We start from the raw sequence: 22,391 nt of genomic DNA on the forward strand, positions 1-22,391 counted from the left end.
TCCTCTTTGGGTTCTGTTGGTTCAGCGTCCACTGTGCTCTCCGTCTCTGCTACGTTGTTTACGTCTATGCTCCCGGTGGCTCTCGCACGCATGGCTGAAAACATTAGCAGTTCCGTAAGGGAGTTCTTGCAGGTGACGTAAACTGCTACCGCAAAGCAGTAGCGTTGCTACAGTTACATTAGCTAACCACAGCCCACACGTTAAAATTACGATATAAACAATAGAGGATTATATCGTACGATAGACATTTTTCTGTCGCACTACGACCTATATCGTAATATCGCACAGCACTACTCACACCACATCACAGACCACCCATCATACACAGCTCCATCTCTCAGCTGCAGTATCCACTACCTGGAAGACACATTTAATCAGTTTAGTCTGAATGGTGAGACGGTGTTGATAGGATGACACCAACTCCTCTGTCCTGCCTCTGATACTTTTTCACCCTGTCTGGTACACCTGAGGAGGATCTGATGGCTGGAAGCTCTGTCCTCTGCCTCAGCTGGCAACACCGTCTGCCTTGTGAGACACCTCCCTTATTTGCCAGCTCCTTCCATCTCCTCCTCTGACATGTTGCCACATTAATATTTCCTTGACACACGTGAGCCAGTTTTCACAGGTGGAATGTCTAAAAAGACATTGCATATGGCAGCCAAGTCGGCCTCGGCATGGATGTACATGACTTGTATTTAATTTCTATCATCAAAGGTCAAATGAACAATATCTGCAAAGGTGTTTGTAATGCCAGGAGCCATATCATTGTTCACTTTAATATGGGGGTTTTGCAGATGAGCCAGAGAATGTTATGCAAGACTAGTTGTGTGAAGCTAAATGCAGAACACAGGGGACAGAGAGTAGGTGCGTTGAGGAATTTATTAACACAGTATTACTTTACGGGCAGCAGACAAACATGGCCAGAGCAGAGTAGAGGCTGAGCTGTGAGCCATTAGTTTAAGCCAGACAAGGCAGAATTTTTAAGTCCATCTCGTCTGTGGAATAGCAGTTGGTGGAATGTAGTAGTAAGAAAAGGCTTGGCTCCTTCCTTTTCCCAGCAGAGACAGCTTAATCTTTGCCCTCCACCATTAAACTTCAATGGCAAACCATGGCCTCTGATGCTTGAAGTTAAGTTTGGCAAGATTTACAGTGATGACATTTCAGAAGAATTTGTGCTAAGCTGTTCTGTCAACATTAAGGAAATGAGAGAAATGAGAAAAGTTTGGGTGAGTCGATTGTTCTGCGAATGAGCTTGATGCTTGCGAGATGATATCCAGATCAGATTAGGGAAACAAAAGCCTGCTCCTTATCTAGCTCTCCTGGTGAAATGTAGAAACTCACCACAGCAGTTTCAGCTTAACTGAACCATTTGATCCGTCTCCCTGAATATCGCAATTATTACAGAAAAGACATGCTCGGAGGAAATTGGTGGAGATTATTAATGATAATTGATGTCCTCATGGGAAATATTAATGTAACATTATGGCAAACTCATCGCTTTTGGTGAGTTTTAATGGTGTGGAATTTATTATTTTCAGATAACAGGTTTTGTGGTCCTCGAGATATCTGATCCTTTTGATGCATATGCTCTATCTCTCATTCACTTAGCTGAATAACAGACACAGCACTTTCCATAAAGACAAAGACAAGTGGTGTAATATGTAGGCAATGAAGCCTCTCTTGCTACCAACTCTGCTTTCCAGTGACCAACAACCAATAAGAAACAGCTAAACGGTGGCAGTGTCTGCAAGTCTTATGAGTATGTGTGTTTTTATGCAGCAGCAGCACTAATCATTTAGCAGCTAAATTGTGCCACTATGAAGGCATACAGGGGTAACACTGAGGTCGTTCAGGGGGGTGTCCTCTGTAGTTGATTAGCTGTCCAGAGTGCATATGCACAGTTCAGCATTTCTGTTTACAGGACAAAATATCAAGCTAGGAGTGTGTGGTCAGTCTGGTCAGCATTTATTGGGCTCTTGTTGCAACTGTGTCATGGCAGGGGAACTTGCTTCTTTTCCATACCACTACAAGCTCAACTTAATTGGATTAAGTTTATAATGTCAGGGCTAGTGTGCTGGGTCTTTGTTGAGTTCATCCTAGAACAGCCGATAGTGTACTTGTTTCAGAGAACAATAGTGCAGTATTGTCAAGCGCATAGATCCTTGTAGCAAGCTTTTGTCTGTTTGCAAGACACAAGGATAACAATGCATATGTTTTAAAGCACATTTCTCAACTTGGAATATTAAGATTGACAAAAGAGGGTTTTTTTCTGTGTGTTAAGCACAGAAAGCAAAACAGTGGTGGAGACGAGTGTTAGCGATTAGCATGAAGATTCAAATATTTGTTGAGTACAATGCTAAACAACAGAGAAGATTCTTATGACTGAAGTTAAAGCCCGTTTTTAAAGACAAGCTTTTGAAGAAAAAGGTCTGACTTACTGTCAGAAAAGTAAGGAGTAAGTAAGCCTTTGTACACAAAGGAGGTATATTTGAAAAGATGCATTCACAACAAAACACAACAGACAGGACAGTATGAAAATCAATGATTCAATGTGCGAACTAAGTGATAAAGTGTTGAACTTATACAACAGATGAGTTTGAGATGTTTTCTGTTATATTTTTCTGTTTCTTTTGATATTTTCTATTCATTGCAACTCAAAGTTGATTTCAACCTCATGGCACCTTTGTAAATGGGCAAGGACATTTAATGAATATGACTGCATTCCAAATGAATGTGATGGAATATAATTTGCATTCAAAAAGCACATGAAGCACAGTATTTTATTTTTCCCCACAAAATTTTCATTGTTCATAAAAATGCAGGGTCACAGTGTTAATTGAAGCATTACTTGTTATGAATACACCTAACAGCAAGCTCATTCAGGTTGATTTTTCAAGTCAAGGACTTCGGCTGAGTCACAGGATGTGCGTTCTCTCCACTGAAACTTTCCATCACAAGACAGCAATAAGCCTCCTCTGTGAGAGAGAAGAATCTCAGTCCTGCTGTTAAAAAGCACACAAAACATCAAACTCGACCAGTGGCACTTTCATAATGCGACAGAGGCTTAAAGGATAATGGGCTGGAGAAGTTTGTTGAATCCATTGACTGTCTGCAAGTTGTTAAGGAAAGAACTTGGTGTCTTTGTAATGCAGTGACAGGGTTCAAGTCATTAGCAGTGTGTGTGAGGACTATAGACGTTTTTCAGGAAGTTTTATCAGGCCTCATTCATAATGTATTTTAAACCAAGGACTCATGTAATCTAAAAAACCCTAAAGATACTTTCAGATGGAGCCTGTCTCTGTCTGTTTCCAGTGTAAACATGATGACAGAGGGTGGCTGCCACTGTCCAGACTTTGGGAAGCCTGATAACAATTGCACAATCTCCCTCAAGTCTGGATTTTGGGGTTGCTTACAGTTTTCTTGCAGGTTGTTAGGTTATGTTTAGATAAGCCACAAAAGCTCATAAATGTATGCTAGTATCTGCTGAGATGATGATGGTTGAACTCGTTTTAACATGGCACCAGGTCTTGCCAGTTTCCTAAATTAAACAACACCAGTTCCCTCCTTTACACAAGCTTGATCACTGCCCTTTAGGACATTATTGTGCACAGCCCATTCTGTCCATTTGGGATTGTGATTAGCCTGAAGCCACATGACTATGTACACAGCCCATAAGCTGATATGTTTATGTACTGTATGTGTATGATTGGTTGTCTTATTTTAGATTCAGAGCTCAAAAGCTGTACCTATCACTGTGTGGTGCATATGCCCACACAGACACTCAGTACCTTTCTACCTGTCTTGTGGTGCAGTGATGTAAGAAGCAGAACCACTCGCTCTCAGCAGCATACCAGTGAATCATACTCTCTAAGATATACGTAGAGAAAGGGCATCATGAGTCATCCATCAGTGGCTGGGCAGAGACGTGTCATTTAGCTCTGTCTCCAAACTGAATCTCTGATAATTAGCAACCTAACACCTCCTCAGAGCCCCCTAAGAATAACGCATGAATCACTGGAAACGGTGGAGAGAATTGTTTTGTGATAACTGTCAGTCAGCATCATGTGCTTGCCTCCCCTCCTCAGCTCTGAAAACAAATTTGAAGACTTTCAGTACAAGCAAAATGCATGCTCCAATACATGAAACATTGGACACTTGCTGCAGTGTTTTGAGCAGTAACAAGAGGTATTTCAGCTAATGTAATCAGCTGAGTTGTCCGGGCCTGGTATATGGAGTCATTGTAGAGTTCTTTAAATAGTTATGTCACGTCTCCTGCAGAGCAGATGGCAAGGTCGCAGGTTCACTAAATGATGTCGGCAATTCATTAAATCTTGACATCTTTTTTACTTCATTAATGGTATTTGCTCTTCGACTGGACCGCAGTGGCCGGTCAGCTGACAGATAAACCCACATCTCCTTCTGTTCTCTTTGGTTGATAATTATAAGGCCTGTTGATAGTGCCTGGTTGGACTGTGTGGAGTCAAAACCACGCCTTAAACTTTCTCCAAATTGCTCTCTGGATCTGTACTCATCACTACGTACCTCCTTCCCCTTCCTGTCATCTTCTCATCCTTTGTTCCATTGATTTTGTGAAACCCTTGCTTTTTATTCAATCCCTCCTGTGATTTTTTTATGTAAATGGTCACCCACTACTAGCAAGTTTATGACGAGGCTTCGATCTTATCTGTTGCTTTTTATGTTGAAGATTTAGATGTAAGTTCAATCACACACTTCCTTAAACAAAGACGTATGCAAATTTGTTGGGTTAAGGCTAAACACATGTTGTAAAAGACAGAAGACTCTATAATCCTGTCGTTTGCATAGCACTTCTACCCCCCTGCCAGCTTGAATATTGACATCTCCCCAAGCCCCTAAAATCCTTATTGAATTGTCTGCCATCTCATTTGTCTTCTATCTAATAATCCTGCCACTCGCTGGGCAGGTGACTGTGGGGCTGTAGCCCAATGAGCTCCCCATCTCTACAAGGTAATCAGCATGGACAGGAGTGACTTAGTGTGCACTCATCTTTCTTCCCTGGTTAAGATGATTATTAACATGATAGATGCTAATGTCACAGCAGTAATGGTTTAAGCAGCCTTGTATCACATCAAAATGCTGTTTATATGTCACATGAATACTTTACTGGGTTTTATGGTTAGTTATTGATTTGCAAGGAGCAATTATGCTTCATAAAGTCATAAAAAAACCACTGTGGGTCTGATGTGAACTGACAGAGAAGTGGTAAGTCTAACACTGTGTCGACACAGGAGGCTCAGTGGTCAGCAGCTGTAGCTTCAGTGTTCGATCTGCATCTACACAGTATGTGTACACAGTATAAGTGTGGGTCGCTGCCAGTGTGCTGGCGACCTACACACTGCTTCTTCCTACCTCCAACCCACGATCAAACCCTTCAACCCGGCCCAACCATTGTGCTCCTCTGCTGTGCCATCAGAAGCCTCTGTCTTGGTCAAGGCCTCTCTCTGTTCTGGCTCCACAGTGGTGGAATAAGCTCCTCTCTGAAGTCAGGACAGCAGAGTTACTGCCAGAAGATAAAAATCCACCGGTTCAGACTTGAATGACCCTTGCTAGGTCATAAAAAAATACCAAAACAACACTTACATAGTAGCGCTGAACATGTCTTTTTCGTCAAAAAGGCTACATTTGGATGATATCTAGCCCTTGCTCCTATGTGGTTCGATTGCACTTACTGTAAGTGGCGAGGACAAAACCGTCTTCCAGGTGAATGTAATGTTATGAGTGAAACGCGAGCGGTTATGCAGCCAGTGTAGACAGCTTTATTGATTAAAACAGAAGCATATCTGTTCCATCAGACTGGTGTGAGGCAGACAACTGAAAATTCAGCTGAAATGCGTCTCCTGTGTAGAGCTGTTAAAATAACCAGTGCTTTAGCACAGAGAATTTGAGATACTTCAGTCACTATTTCTTTCTTTTAGGCCTCAGTTATGTCTCATCAACTGCCTCTTCCTCTGACTCTCTGGCAGGCATGAATGCTTACTTTTTTTCCTTGCTGCACCTGAATTTTACACCACTGAAGGAAATCCCCATACATTAGCTTATCGACAACCCACTGAGAACAGCATTAGAGGAACAAAGAAGATTTTTTCATTTCTGTACAGTGTTGTGAAACCCCTTTGATGAGAACATGAAAAAATTATCTTGAGATAGATGCATCTCAGACGGCATAATAATATGCTGTCAAGTGAAGTCCACGCAGTGTGAGCCGCAGTGGTTCAGCAAAAACAGTGAAGCCACACATGAGCCGCCTCCCTCTCACATCCAGTGGACACTGACATATTAGTCAGACTGACTGTGGCGGGCTCCAGTAGCCACTGCTTCTACCCTAAAGCATCACGACGCACACTTGTTTTTTGACCAGTTTGTTGTGCTTTTTTTTAATCAAAATACATTTCCAATCATTCATTTGTGTTACGCATTCTCTATCCTGGTGCTCGGTAATAAGGCTGATTGGTTTTCAGTGTAGTGAACTGATCCAAAACCTTGAATATTCAGTTGTTTTGCTTTTTAGTTACAGTTTCCTTGACATGCTGTGAATTATTGTGCTTAATTTGTTCCACATATTTTTCATACAGACACAGAAATCATTGTTCAGTTATGAAAATTGGTCTGAAATCATGGAAAAGCCATGAAAATCTGTTGGCCAGAAAGTGTATGAACTGAATGATAATTTAGATTTTATACCGTTCAAATCGTCAGACATAGGAGTAGTGAGCATGTGTGAAATGGTGGACCAGCTTCGCCTGTAGGGCACATGTCTATAGGCTGCTGTGTAATGTAACAAAGCAGAGAAAATGTTGAGCCTTCTCCTTTTGCCAGTTATTCTGAAGGGCTCTTTGAATAACTATTTATACCAGCTTAGAGCAAGCTTAGAGGCTGAGTGCAAGTATTTTCTGTCAAGAGAGAAGCAGGAGTGGGGCAGGAGGAGCAAATGTAGGCAATAATACCTGTAAGTAAGGAAAATAGATTTTCACTTTCCTGTGGAGTGCTAAGTCATGTCATAAGAGGCAGTTTTTTCAATTGAACACTTGTTTAACATTATGGTATGATATATACTGAAAGTTACAGAATGTTAGCATCATTGCTAAGCAGGCCACAGCATGTCTAGCATGCAGTTTTAATCACCATCTGCTATCCAACAGTTGTTTAATGGAATAACTGCCTCTCCTAAGCATGTGTTTGTTCAGTTGATCGGCACAACAAGAACTTGTCATTTCACCAAAAAGTGTTGATGTTTGACTTTTTTTGTATTGTGAAAGGAATCAGTGTGTTTTGAATTAGACCAGATGTTCATATTTGTGACTGTTGATGTTCTAACAGTCTCTCCCCTGCTTTGTTTCTTGCTCTCCAGGATCACGTTTTGCCACCTTCCCTTTCAGAGTAAATGGCTGTACGTGGGGACAGAGCGCGGAAACACACACATCGTCAACATCGAGTCCTTTGTTTTGTCTGGATACGTCATCATGTGGAACAAGGCCATAGAACTGTAAGTTGATCCAAATGCTGGAGTTGAGATAAAAATGCTGTTGGCTATCAGTGATAGCAGTTATGATTCTTAATGTGAGCATGACAGTGCTGGTGGTGTGAATGGCAGTGGGTCAGGCAGTAAATGGATAACTTAATGTTATATCTTATACAGCAGAGTCTCAGTGCAGTGTTTTCCCAAAAATAAGATTTGAAATAGAAAAGAAAAAAAAGAAGCTTTTCTAACCAGATTCAGATGTCTCAAAATGTCTTAAAATTTCATCAACTGTTATTTTGTAGTTCAAATCTCAGATGTGAACACTTGAGAAATGTTTCATCGCAGCTGCTGAAAGTTGTTTTGAAAGTTCAAATACTCCTCCGTCGTCTTTGATGTTTGATTGGCAGGTTCATGAATAAGTGAGTCAGGTAAGGTAAGGACTTTCCAAATTACCTGTGAATTTTCCTACCTGCGATTCTCACGATGACAAGAAGTGAACCTTACATGGATGTCATCATCATAGCTGTAGCTTTGGGTGAAATGTCGCTAAAATAGCCTCCCTGTCTCAGCCTTGTTTATGCAAACAAAATGGCCATGTTGTTATTTGTTAGATTGAACTTTGTTCATTCATGCTGAACATCATGGGTGCTGTTGCTGTAGCAAACTCCGTGCACCATGTGACGTTTGGACTTTGGACTTGGACCTCAGGAAAGCCAGGCTAAACTATTCTGTATTTGATATTTTACATAATATGCATTCAAAACTGTAAATATAGAAAAGAATAAAACAAAGAAATTCAAGAAAACAGTTTTAACAGAAGACTAAATGAGTTGTGAGCGCACAATACTTCACCAACTGACTGTGAAGAAAACAACATAATTGCATTGCATCAACAGCCTTTATCTTCTATTGTGGTAATGTTCCCTGTTGGCAGTAAGCATTCACAATCTAATTGCTCACGTTTGGGCGTAGTACTACATCTAAGCCTCTATTAATTTGTTGACATGCACTTTTGTTTGTTGCACGCGTGGACTGCACAGCTGACATACGCTGCAGACTGACAGCTTAAAGTGCCATTGAATACACGAACGGTGCAGTTGCATTGTATGCCCGTTTGTTTCTCTTGGTTGCACCCACCTACGCGCCGTTCTCCTGGTGTTACCCTGTCAAGTCCCCTGCTGCAGTGTCAGTCACAAGTCATGCTCATACCAAACCATCTTGTTGTCTTGTGACAACCCACACTATAGTAAGCAGTCATAACACTGATGTGTACGTGTGGGAGGGCTGTCTGCCAATCATCGCTGGAGTCTCGGAGGCTGTGACAGTGGTTGTGATTTTAGCAGGGTATTTGGTTTGTCGATTCCTTGCCGGAGTGTGAGTCAAGAGAGAAAACTTTTTCCCACATCACATGTCAGAACTTTCTTCAGTGTAAAACTGTATGAAAGAAAATAGTTTTTATGTGTTAGTATTTCTGCTTTGTTCATTAACCAGCTAACCATGTGATGAACAAATGCACTGCATTTATTCTCTACCATTCAGTCTCAATTATCTGAGTACATCATTGCCTGTCTATGATGGTACACAGTATACTGAAGGGGACGAAATTTGATGTCTTCCCAGGACATGAACTTACAAAAATACATCATGAACTGCGAAAACACCTGGCATAACTGTGTAATGTTTCTCACCACCTCATAACAAGCTGAAAAATGAAACACAGAAGCTTTAAGGCAACGCACTCACTCTGTCAGCTTAGTGGGGAGTGCAGTATAATAAAGTACATCACAGCCATAATCAAATTTGCTGAGTGTCATCTTAAGTTTCTTGCCATCTCATAAAACGTGTACATATAATTTTGTGTGCACTGTGCTGTCAAAACAGCATCTCTTGAAAGTCCCTTCTTTGCCCAGGAAAACTTTTTTTGATGCTGAGAATGCTTCATTTGGAGATGTCTGTCCAATTTGCTCATTTTTAAGCCCTCATTACCGAGCAGCTCCCCACATAAAACAGACCCCGTCCCACCATTTCAGATGGCTTTGGTGAAGCCAGCGTTAATAAACTCTTGGTTGTATTTTTCTTTCGTCATCACGCATGAGATCGAGAGTGAGGCAATTATAGATTTCACGCTCAATGTAACCTCAGCCAGAGAGCGCGAACGTGTTTTCAGGTCCAGGTTTGCGGGAAGAGAGGGGGACCCTGTTCACAGCATCTGAGCTGAACAGAGCACCACAGCAAAAATGAATGCTTGTTTTCTGTTTTAATTGGGAAGATTATTCACATATCATTGCTTTGTTATGCATTTCACTCAATTGCCGATGCAGTAAAAACAGGTTTGGGAAACGCTGCTGTAGGGAACAGTGTTAGTATCTCAGCGTCCCTATTAAAAGTGAGTTCTACGTTACGAGAGCGCCACAAATTCTTCCCAGAATACACTGCCAGGTGCCCCAAATGACCAGTCAAGTATTTGTAGGGTTGTGTTTGCATGTCGGATAAAAATGTACATAATTCCAAATGTAAGAATGTGGTGGTAACTATGCTGTTCTGACTGAAGTGGGTTGAGCACTGCACTCCATATTATGTTCTGCTTGAGCATACACTGTAATATATTCCCTATTTTCTAACCATCAGCACTCTGCACCTTTCTGAAGTGGAGTTCATGATAAGTTGAACTCATAGAGAATGAATCTCATCATCAACACACAGAGCAACCGGGGAGTTTCATAGTTCGGCTGGGGAGGTTTTTCACTCAGCATGAATAGGGATGAGGGGGGACTTTCTGTTTTTCCTGAGGTGAAACGTCAAGTGAGCAAGGGAGAACTCATCTACTCTTTCCACTGTGTACAAACAGCACATTGTGAGTCATCCAGTGTTTGGTGTGTGTTTTCACTTGTGTTCATTTGTGTTTTCACAGCATTTGTTTGTGCAACAGCCATTCACAGATGAATTAATTTAAGGCAAACCAGAGTGTGCTCTCTTGAAAAGAATCTGTTATAGCAACAATTCAAGTGGGGCCAGTGTGTTCAAACAGGAAGGGCCAGGCTCTCATTGAAATTCAAATGGATTCGCAACATATTTAATACACAGTTTCATCTTCAGGAGATTCATTCTGAAATGAGATATACAAAAATGAGATGCAAGGAAAAGTCAGCGGCCCGGGACACACTCTGCCGCAGTTCATAGAATCCTATGATGAACAGAATTGTGTTTACGCCTGGCATCATGTCGGCTGTAATCAGCATTGGCGTGTTTGGCTGTTTCTGCTATTTAGATTGCAAAACATGTTAAAATAAGAAATGAGTTTTCTGCATCAACCTGGACGCACAGCGTTTTTTTAATAAGCACTCTTAAAATGCAAAAACGTACTCCAGAAATATTTGGCGACAGAAATACGCGGCCACAGCAGCCCAGTCTCCTAAAATTATCATTTCCAAATCTGTTTGGAAGGAAATGTAATGCTGCCTGGATGTTTGGCTGGTGTTTTACCAGCATGATGTGGAGAGATTTTTAACATTCAAAATGTGTATACAGAGCATTGCCATCCTGTTGTTGTTCTACAATATCCATTCATGGTAACTAAATCATTATCAACGTACATTTCGGCAACTCAAAGCATTTGGTGAAGGTTAGACAAAGATCATTGTCTCGGTTAGAAATTGGAAAAGTCAGCAGTGATATTAGTCAAGACTTGTTTAAGTTTTCTATATTAATCCAAAACTATTATCTTCTCCCAGCCGCATAGTTGTTGTAGTCTGACCTGAATCACACGTGGCAAGTTTTTCAAGTTAAGTTTACAGTTTTAACTGCTTTAGGTCAGATGTGCATTATGATTATTGGTTACTTCCAAATCAACTATTTGTATTACTACAAGTACATGATATATCAAAATTTGGTCCAATGGAACACAAACACATGATAAAGCTGAGAGGCACAATCTTATTAAAAAAATAATTGTCTGTCTGTTTCTCAAGGAACAATTTTCTCGTAATCCAGATGCGCTGCTAATCCTCAAAATAAAGTTTGTGATTGAGTCCGGCAGAGGAGGGAATGAAATTCTGGTACTCAGTATGGAATAGGATGAAAAATGAAGCTGAAGCTCTGTAGTGATGTATTGTTGCTTGTCGTGCCAAAGGAAAACATGAATGCAGGCTTATCTTTTGGGATTATACACAATAATAAAAACTTACAATATGAAGTTTTTGCAAAGAACATTATAGAAAAATATCTTTTAGCTTGTTTGAAGATATTTCTTTGCCTTGTTTACCTGAGGTGAAAAGGACTGAGGGTAGAATATGGGTTGAATCAATGTTGAGGAATCTCACTGAGTTACAGAAGAGGCTCGCTTGCTTGAAATCTTAACGTTAAAAGACCGTTAAATGGTTCGATCTCACCACATTAAAGTCCAGCTAATGTATTTGTATAATTAGCAAGTTTGTACAGTATTGAAAAATATGTGCACCCAAGTGTCACATAGATTTAGCTTTGTGACTATACATTGGATTATTGGAAATAAATCATTGGTCCCTTTTCATCCCTGCTGATATGTTACTCCTATCACTCATTTCTTGGTCTCCTCTCTGCCTCATTCACCATGCGAGACATCTTCTCGGCTGTTGGATGAAGTGAAAATTAGAGTGAATACAGCGATGGAATAAACCCGACCCCACAACACTTTCAGACTCCCAGTGCTCTCCCCACAGAGCCCAGAAACACTGCAGGGAATATTCTTCAATCAAACTTGATAATTTAGAAAGATGATTACAAGAAAATACATAAATACATGAGAATACACAAAACACTCCCTGTCATAGGAACTCAGAGATGCGGTTGGTAATGTTGTTAATGGTCTACGTACCAACATGTACAGAATAAAAACTACAGTAACAAGGCCTTGCACATCTCAACAGAGACTGCTAAATTTAATTTAAAAAACAGGACATACAACCAATCAATACTTGTGTTGTATGTCTAGCCATTGCACAGATATTTCAGATGACAATTCATTTTACTTCAAAGCTCTGAACGTGTGACGCAGTGCGATAATATACGACTGCATGATAAAACACTCACTGTAAAATTCAAACATTTTGTGCCTCTGCAGCTGGCTGCCACCTTCCTTTGTGTGTTATAAGATAAGATAAGCCTTTAGTGATTCCCAGAGGGGAAATTTGGTGGCTTTTCCAGCAGTGATTGTTTGCCATGGCTGGTGCTGGAGCTGAAGGTGTGTTCGCAATTTCAATATTGTGCGTTTGTTTTCTTTATTCTTGGTATTACTGCTGTCTGTAACAACATCATTTCCCTGGCATGGGATCAATAGAATTAGATCTTTTCTAAAAAAAAAACCCAACCAAACAAAAAAAAAACTTACATTTTGTGCTCCTCAGCGCAACTGGGAAGCCTCAGATGACTTACCACATGTTCAATAACAGTGCACCAGTGTAGTACGAGGAGTCCCACTTTTTTGTATTTTAGGGCATACATTTTTGAATTCTAGTTCTTCTAGACATGGTTGTGCTGTATCCATAGAGATACGTAGAGGAAAAATGAGTCTACGGTGTTTAAAAATGTGACAGTAAACTCCCAGAAAGTGCTTGGGGTTCAGGCTCAGAGAAAATGCAAGTTATGTATTTTATAATTCAGCCTCAGAACTTCAGAATATGATGCTGTACCAGCATTGGCAAACACCATTCATCAGTGTATTCATTTTTTTTCTCATAACATCCTGATTCACTTTGTGTGAAAGTGAAAGACTGGCCTTGTTGGCTGAACAGCAAACTTTATCAGGAGTCACAAAGTCAGTCAGCAACTCTGAGATCACATATTTGTCTCTATAGTGCACAAGCTCTCTTTTTGTGTATGGAAAATGCCCTCCATATACAATAGAAAGCCTTCACCCTCAGTCATAGCTCTCCATCCAGAATGTAAATTGCTGTGAAACATTTCTTCTCAAACACATAATTATGCTCATAAATGCAAAAAGAACTTGGTGTTATCCATGGCACAATGTATCAGTGTGTGTGTATGTGTGTGTGTGTGTGTGTGCGTGTGGGTGTAGGTGTGTGTGTGTGCGTGTGTGTGTGCGCACATGCGCGCCATGTGGGTTTGTTCATGAACAAAAGGTCTGGGGTCAAAAGTGCATTTGCATGTTAAATCAGAAAGTGTCTCAGCTTAGTGTATTATTTGTTCTGGATGGCTGGTGTGGCAAGATTAGCTCTTGGCATTCACCCATTGTGGCTCGTCAATGATTGGACAGGTGTTGTGTATTGCGGATGGTCTGTTGATATCTTGGCTTATGACTACTTTAACTGCTGAACTGAAATGTATTGAGAGCTTTCTATGGTTTTATGTTTTTATCGTCTTGCGGCAGCAGGCATGACTAAGTGGGCCCATCTGAATGTGTCAGTCACACCCCAGCCTCCCAGATCAGCTAGCATCACAGTCACTGTACTAAAATATCATGATTGCCGCAACTGCAGTGAAGTTCGCTGGTGACCAAGTAGCTCTTGTTGGACTGACCAGCTCTGGGTTGCACTGCACACTGGCAATACAATGAATTTCACAGCTGCAGATTTTGAGTGGGAGAACATTTCATCACTAAACCAAGACATCCTCTTCCCCTCTGCATTTGTGTAATTTGTAGTTTTGACCCTCTGAGCTCAGAACTGAAAAAAATTGGTCATCTAGGTGGACTTTGGTGGTGAAAAATAAAATCCAGCAGCATGCTGTATTTTCTCTTGGTCAGGATAATAAAGCAGTAAAGAGGCGGTCACAGTGACATGGCTGTAATGTAGGTCTTGAGTACTAGCAAGGATTAAGATTGACTTTCCATAATAAAAACCAGGAGGGCAACTGCTGTGTGCGTTTGGATGGAGCTCTTTGTGCAGCTCTTAACGGTCCCTGTATGTAGCCTAATTTCTTGATGTCCCACAGTGATGTGTCAAAGAAATACACAATGAAAAATATACCGCAGAATGTCCTTTTTGCACCATATTAGAGCCTGTCCTTTATATGTCCTCAATCTATGGGCAGTAATTTTGATTTTTAGTGCAATAATTATTGAAGGAATACTTGAATTTTGCAGATTCAAAAAATATATATACAGGTGTAAAATACAAAAACAAAATAAACGTGAACAAATATGAACACAGTCTTGTATAAGTGAAGTTAAAACCGTCTGATCACGACTTCCATGTCCTGCCTGAACAAGATGTAAGACTTTTCTTACAGTATTGATTCATTGCATTACTGCTGCTGTCTTTTTAACCTCTCTCTTGTCTTTCCCTGTTGTCACAGATCAACTAAAACTCATCCAGGACCTGTGGTTCATTTGAGCGACAGCCCAAAGGATGAAGGCAAGGTGAGTAGGCAAATAAAAAAACAGCTACTGGTTCTCCCCGAGCACCATCTCTCATGTTAAAACGATCTACAGAGGCTGTCTCATTTTCCCCTCTTCCCTGCCTCTAGTTAAATCTCTGCCTGTCTTGTATCTTCATTATTTCTGTCTTTCTATCTTTCTGTCTTTCATCCCTTTCTTTCTAATTTTCCCACCTCTTGCTCTCTCAGCCTAGCTTTCGCTCTGCCTCGCAGAAAGAAAATCAGTCTCTGTACATGACACCACATACCACCACGCTTTTCACATATACACACAGAAGGAAACGTGTGAGGAACTGGAAGGTAATATCCTTTGAGGAGAGCTGTGCCTTCCAGGGTCAAGCTGCAGTCACATTGGTAGGAAAAGTGGCAGGTTTCTGTAAAAGAGGTCATTGAGGAGCAATTTTTTTCCCCAATTGATTTTGCTGCCTCTGTGTGAAACCACACCTGACAAGCTGCAAAGACACGCGTCTGCAGCTGCTGTTGAACACCACCATCACTCACTGCAAGAAGAGACGAAGTTCTGCATTCAGTTTTTAAAACAAAGGTATTAATGTTACCATGAGAAAAGGGAAGAATCTCACCTTTATCTTACAATGGCCAGGATGCAGGCAGAGGAGACTGGGGATCCTACACTTGCTTTTATTTCTCTCTCAGCCTTTGTTAATGATAGTATTAGTTGTGCTAATGTTTATCCTTAGATGACATTTCACTGCATGAAAAGCTTTGCCAGTGCAGTGAGAAAATTAGCTTGTTTATAATGCAGTTTTGCATCCTGCTTTCCTACTTGCAGCACACCACAACAGCACATCATAATTATATGAAATTGAAAATACTTTTTGCAGCAAATACCTGTTTAACATTTAAATAAGACATTGCAGATATACCACATACTTTTGAGGATACACTTTATGTATGTATGCTAATGCATTTGTTATCTGGACATCTGCATTCATCTCTTCTGTTTATTTACTTTCGTGACTGCTGGTGTTACCAATGTAAAGCCTTAGGGTTGCAAAATTTATGAGAGGCAGTTTATTTTTTGTACGTCTACTGCCCTCGACTTCTCGTCTTATGATTCGAGATGTCACGCAGTCTTTCGCAGCAGGAGAGCTGTTTCCTCCACTGTCTTCAAGGCTGCACTCCTCCAACATCACTCCTCATATCCTCTGATCTGTGATCAGATTGTGTCGACTTTGCTCTCCCCTTCTTATCTGTATGCTCTTATGCGTGTGTGTGTGTAATCGTGCTGTAGTGTGTGGGTATGTTTGTGAGGTTGTTCTTATTATAAGTGCATTTGGGAGCTGTGCGTGTTTCTGGGAGCCTGTTTTCATCTTCAGTGTATTCTATGTAAGTGTGTCACTAACGTGGGTGAGAAGACGTGCAGGAAAAAGTGTGTCTGAAAATGTTTTTTTGCATTCTCTCTGTACTTGTGTGCATGTGTACTGTAAATCAATAAATATGTGTGCGTGTCTGTGTGTGTGTCTGTGTCAGTATACAGTCTGTGTAGATGCAAACAGCCAATCTCTGAATTTGGTCTGAAGAAGAGAACTGAAGGCATAAAAGGGAAAGAAAGAGGAAGGTTTTTTTTTTTGAGTATTTTTGGGGTGCCACAGGCAAAATGGTTCCCCTACATGACAGCAAAGAGTGCAATTATGTAAATTAGATTGGTACTGTTGGTTTAGGCTGTGCTCATCATCTCATTTTAGGCTTTTAAAGTATCTTAAATTTTCCATTCCTTGTCGCCTCTACAGCTGCTTATAGGGTTCGAGAGCGGGACTATTGTACAATGGGACCTCCGAGGCAAGAAAGCCGACTTCAGAATCTACTACGATGAGGTGAGCTCCGCGATGCACTTCTGCATCAAGAAACTTAACAACTGAAGTGAAAGAGGGATGATTCTGTTTCTAAACAGGTCTGGCCTGTATTGACGTCCACATTACACTCTGACGTTAAAGAGGACGTCTTCAGTGGCTTTCAGTGTTTCTTACACCATAATATTCACAAAAGATTTCAGCGGTCCCTGTGGGGATCCCTTGTAATAGCAGCAGGAAGTAGGATATTCATAAGAATGTGGCAAATTGAGAGTAGTGGAGAAATTACAACAGAAGTAAGTCATTTTCGCACAGAGGAGGTGCGAAATTTTTATCCCCAAAATCCTGTGGAATAGATTTCTTTTATGTCTTTCTTTTCCATTTCCAGGAAGCTGTGACAGTCAGACTTTTTAAAACTTGGCAACTTTGTGTCTTGGGAGCCTGTAATGATTAAAATAAATATCCTAAACAAATGTTACGCACTCTGCTTCATGCAGTCATTCACACAATAGAAACTTCAGATGTCTTAAAGAGAGCTGATATCTAGCTCTTACGTGAATGGATATCACTTAACAGCCTCTGTCTGATATGTCTTGCTTCCATCACTTATCCCATTCAGAGAAATTAGCCTTTTTTTCTGCCAATTTTTTGAATCTCAACAAAATGGAGGGCAATTTTCATCTTTGAACAGCATCAACCTTTATTTTCAACAAGGTGTCTTTGTCATCAAGTGCCATATTGCCATGCCTGTTTGCTTGCCAACCAATTACTGCTTTTTGAACAACAGCCAGTAATTGGGGGACTCAGGCATGCTCATACCGGTCTGCCTCTGACAGCTTGCACAGTACCGTCAGCTCAAACAGGTGAAGACTACAGTGTCTGTCGCCATTTCTCCCAGTTAGCAGTGGAGGCTGACATGAAAGATTGTTCTTAGTGTCAAAGATGTTAATTTTATGTGTTGCCATTTGCCAAGGTGTGTACTTGATAGTAACAGGTTAGTTAAAGAGGGGGCCCCATTAAATTCTGAACCACTGTATAATAATAAAATAATATGTAACATGTAGTGCAACACTTTCATAGCATTGGTCAGGCTTGTGCGGTGGAGGTTCATTACCCGCTCTTCCATTATCAGCTATACAACTCTTTTTAATTATTATTATTAATTAATAGAAATTACTCAAATTAAACTGGAATAACCATATTTTTTACAGAGTAGCCTCAAATTGGTCACATTTACCATATAGATACAGTATATCAGGAAATTTATCCAAGGTCAGTTTGACAATTCCCATGACATACATACACACACATCACTCTTATTTAATCTTGTTTGTTTTAACCCTTGTGGCCGCAAAGCCAATTTGCCCTTTGGACATTTTCACCTCATGGCACTGATCCTGTGCATCCGCTGCCATCGCTCGTCCTCTGTCCTTCCTCCTGTGAACAGTCACATCCTGCTCACATTTATTAATGTGGTTCTGTGTGCATCACCTCCAGCGCGGCATGCCTCTGCCTCTCACCTCTTGAGCCGAATACAAAAAAAAACAAAAACCCTTCACCAGCTACATCTCACAGCGAAACGAGGGTTTTACTTCATTTGGCATTTCTATTTTGAATGTGTTATGCTGTACACCTTTTATTTTCTTCAGAAACACAGCTTAGGCCACATCTCTTCTGAGGTATTAGTGTTGACATTAGAGTGCAGATGCAAATTGACTGTGGTAGCCAAAAAATGCCATCACAGTACATCATTTTTTCAGAACCTCTATACCTTTGACATGAATAGCTGTAAAAAGCTGTTTCTTATAAAGAATGCAGAAGAAACCAGGGATGTATATATCCACCACTGATGCAGATTCGATACGTAGCCACCGACAGGATACATTAATGATACACTGAAGCCTCTGCCGATGCAATGCGATTCGCTCCTGTTCATGATAAGATGCGATTCAAAAATGATTTGATAATGATATGACTTGCTTACAAAGAGATTCGGTTTGATATGATGTGATCCAGTTCAATACAGTTAGTTGTGGTACAAGAGTGTGCCCATATCAGATTTCTTATAGCACAACTCTGCTTTACTCTCTGTATCAATTTGAGAGATGCATGTAATATTTGGTTTGTTTTTACTGAGCAAACCAATAAATCCTATTTTTAAAAAAGACAATTCAGTATGTATAGACAGAGCATTACATTTTATTTATAATAAGCAATACTTACTCCGAATTATGTTCTCTGTCTCTACAATTTTACAAAACGTATAAAACTTCACAGTTTAAAAGTGTCAGAAAGCACAGTATTAACAACGTGCATAGTCAGGTTCGTTGTGCTACTCACGTAATTGATAGCTGCTCGGCATTGTTTGCGTGCATTTTGTCCAGTTTACCTTCTCGCTTGAAAAACCCGAAATATAAATCTTTTTCGGTGCACTGAATATCTCCTCGCTGCTAATGTCGTTCTCGTTTCCCTTCATGCTGTGAACAACGCTTGCGTCAGTGAAGGAGGAGCGATGGTGCTTTCAGGTTGCCTCGGAAAACACGACACGGCAAGGAATAGTACTAGAACATGAAATAATCGATTTAACCATGGAATTTACCGATGCAGACAGGCTAGAAGAGATGCACTGTAAATTCACCCATAAATTATATCCGACGTACCTTGAATCTACCGGTGCAGTCGCATCGCAAACGTTTGTATTGGATCACTGATATGAATCGGTGAATCTCGTCATCCCTACTAGAAACGCTTATAGGTACAAGGTATGTCAAAGATGGGAATTCTCTGCCCTGAGGGTAATAATGACCAGCCACAAGAAAACCAGCAACAAGTCTCTGGGGGGGCATTTTGAGTTATTTACAGATTCTGAAAAATCCAGCCTGAACTGTAGATTAGGGATGTTCTCCAGTGTAATGCAGTTTCATCTTCTAGTTCGGGTTCAGAATCAGAAGTGAGATCGTTGTCGGCATAACCAGAAGCTACATAAGTAGCCATGTGGTTCCCTTTTAACGTGCAGCTGATTGGCAGAAAAAGAACAGAAGTACATAAATAGCCAAAGAAAGCCACTATGCTAATTTACTGTTGAATCGCCTCACCCCCAACTAAGACCGAGAATTTCCTCTAAAACAACCCAAATTCAAATACAAAGTTTTAAGGCCCATATTACTGTTATTTGAAACATGGAGTTCATGATTTCAACTTACATATTCTGCAAAAAAATGAAAATCACTCATTTAAAAAAAAAAGAAGAAGATTTTTTTCTTTGTTTACACAACTTGCGCCAGGCCGACTTGTTGCTGGTTTTCTTGTGGTGGGTCACAATTACACTATTGGTGTTTAAGATACCACACCATAAAAACGGTTCAGGAATGTCATGAGGAACATGACAAAGAGTTTAAGTCGCTGATCTGGCCCTCAGATTCCTCAAAGTCCATGCCTCGACACAGGGAGCCCACTCAATATTAAGCATGGGGTTTTAATGTTGTGGCTGATCTGATTCCTGTATATGGTTGACTTGGTTCAGAACACAGAGCTACACACACAAAGTCTGGCAGAAACAGAAGCCGCAGGTAAACGCTTCTCTGTTGGAACCACATCTGCAAATACTAATGGACACACATGTGGTCCTCACCCCTGTGGTGTGCTGCAGTGAAAACGAAAATCATCTCAGTTGTTTCCAGCTTTCTGTGACATATCTCCCAATGACCTCCCCAACTGTGGCCTGAGTCATCCCTCTTGGGAGCATGGCCATAACAGTGGTGGGTGATGGTACAGAAAATGCATTGAAACAAAATGACAGAGAAAAGATCATCAGGTAGGCATGTTTGAATAGGCAAATAAGTAGACATCAAGCTGTTTGACGAACCATGTGACGTGTGGATTGAGTGCTTAAAAAACAGCAGCAGATAAGCAGTGAATGCAGGGTAATGAAAGGAAGGCTGGCTTGTGCACTGAGCTAATTACTGCTCTGTCATTTGTTGTTTTGGCTTGAAAATTGCCTTTTATGCCGACACCTAACTGAGGTGTCTCAGCGTGCACATCACTGAACAGTACAGGACTGAAAGCCATTTTTAAAAGCTAGAAAGCTGCCACAGAGCCGTTAAGAACTTATCAAAGCCTCATAGATTCGTTGTCATTTCGTGTTACATGCAGAAGAAATCTTGCTTGGGGTCCCAATGTGGTCTCCTTTTCCTCAGAGGAACTGTGCAGAGCATCTTTTTTAGATTTACTTATCAGAGTATACTTGGTGGAGCTCAACAGTTTGTGTGTCTTTATAACTGTTTTTTTGTTACTGTATTTGGATAAAAACTAAAAAAAAAAAAATCAATTACAAACCACTGTTTGAAAAAGCTTGTTCTTTGCAGATACTTTTTTTTCATGATTCTGATTGAAGTAAATCTTCTCTAACATCTTAAACTACTCTTGATCATTTTGACATATATAGCAGATTCTTGTAAAATCCACTCCCTCTGCCTCATTGGTACAGGCCATCCATTCAGTCAGCTGGCATCATGAAGGGAAGCAGTTCATGTGCAGTCACTCAGACGGCAGCCTGACGATGTGGAATCTCAGAAACACCACCAAGCCATTCCAGGTCACCTTCCCTCATGGTGAGATGAACACTTACAGTGTATTTCCTTCATGAATTACTAAATGTGTAACTTGGATTATCACATGCTGGGAAACTGGGTCCTCTTAATACAGCAGACAGTTGCAGAACATGTGAGGATAATGTATTGATTTGATTATTTATTGAAGAATGAATTATTGTTTCACAGGCTGTCAATGGGCTGAATTTCTGACATTTAGCGGACGTGTGTAATAAGACTTCAGCTTCATGATTATTTAAGCTCTGAGTTGTGGAATCGCAAATGTTTGTGTTCTATGTTTCGACCTCTAAACTTGAAGTGAAGTCTTTTTCTGTAGAACATCACATGGCAGTGTGACCATTACATTCTTCAAAATGGTGAAATTTTCTGTGCTACGTGTAACAGAAAAGTCACGTTAATCATCAAGATGATGGCTCATTTAACAAATTCTGTTTACAAATGGGTGAATGTTTGTTTGTCCTTGAATGTGGCCCTGCAATCGGCTGGCGACCGGTTCAGGGTGTACCCCGCCTCTCGCCCATGGTAGCTGGGATAGGCTCCAGCCCCCCGCAACCCCGAAAGGGATAGGCGGTATAGATAATGGATGGATGGATGTTTACAAATGGTAGCTGTATGGAATTTGTCCCTCTGGGACGCATCAGTCATCATAGCATATACTAGAAACATTTGTAACATCCTGCCATTGAATTTTTCTATCAGTTGTGTCTTGTTTTTTTGTTTTCTGAATGTAACCATCAACGCTGTATTATTCAAACCAAACTCATGGTGTCTGCACATTTGAAATGCATGACAAAGCAAATCTGAATTAATGTTATTTGGCACTGCTAGTTTAAAGTATTTGGCTGTCCTGTGAGAACACTTCAGCACTGGCTTGACTGGATGACTTCCATGCCAAGTGAAATTCTATGTACTCTCTTCTTACTAGTCCTCCCTCTGTTTCCCTCTTACTGGTTTATCTGCTGGCAGGGCATCCCGACCTTGCCACATCTCTGGTGATGAATAGTCCCCTTGCTGTGAGCTGTGATCTCAGACAAAATCACAAAACAGGGAGGCAACAGGGAAGGACGTGGGCGGTGAATGTTAGGGACAGGGCAGCAGGCC

General features: G+C 40.7%; 1 protein-coding gene across 10 annotated transcripts in view; it reads left to right on the top strand.

Moving 5' to 3' along the window:
- The window catches only part of stxbp5l (syntaxin binding protein 5L), a 126,697-nt gene that overhangs the window by 63,725 nt on the left and 40,581 nt on the right, over positions 1 to 22,391 (top strand). For all 10 annotated transcript variants that reach the window (XM_070976415.1, XM_070976418.1, XM_070976416.1 and 7 more), the window contains exons 5-8: positions 7,388 to 7,522; positions 14,789 to 14,852; positions 16,621 to 16,704; positions 21,167 to 21,290. In XM_070976415.1, coding sequence (XP_070832516.1) covers positions 7,388 to 7,522; positions 14,789 to 14,852; positions 16,621 to 16,704; positions 21,167 to 21,290 — 407 coding nt within the window. The remainder of the gene's footprint in view (positions 1 to 7,387; positions 7,523 to 14,788; positions 14,853 to 16,620; positions 16,705 to 21,166; positions 21,291 to 22,391) is intronic.

This window comes from Chaetodon trifascialis, chromosome 12 (assembly GCF_039877785.1).
Source record: "Chaetodon trifascialis isolate fChaTrf1 chromosome 12, fChaTrf1.hap1, whole genome shotgun sequence".
In the NCBI taxonomy this organism is placed as follows: domain Eukaryota; kingdom Metazoa; phylum Chordata; class Actinopteri; order Chaetodontiformes; family Chaetodontidae; genus Chaetodon; species Chaetodon trifascialis.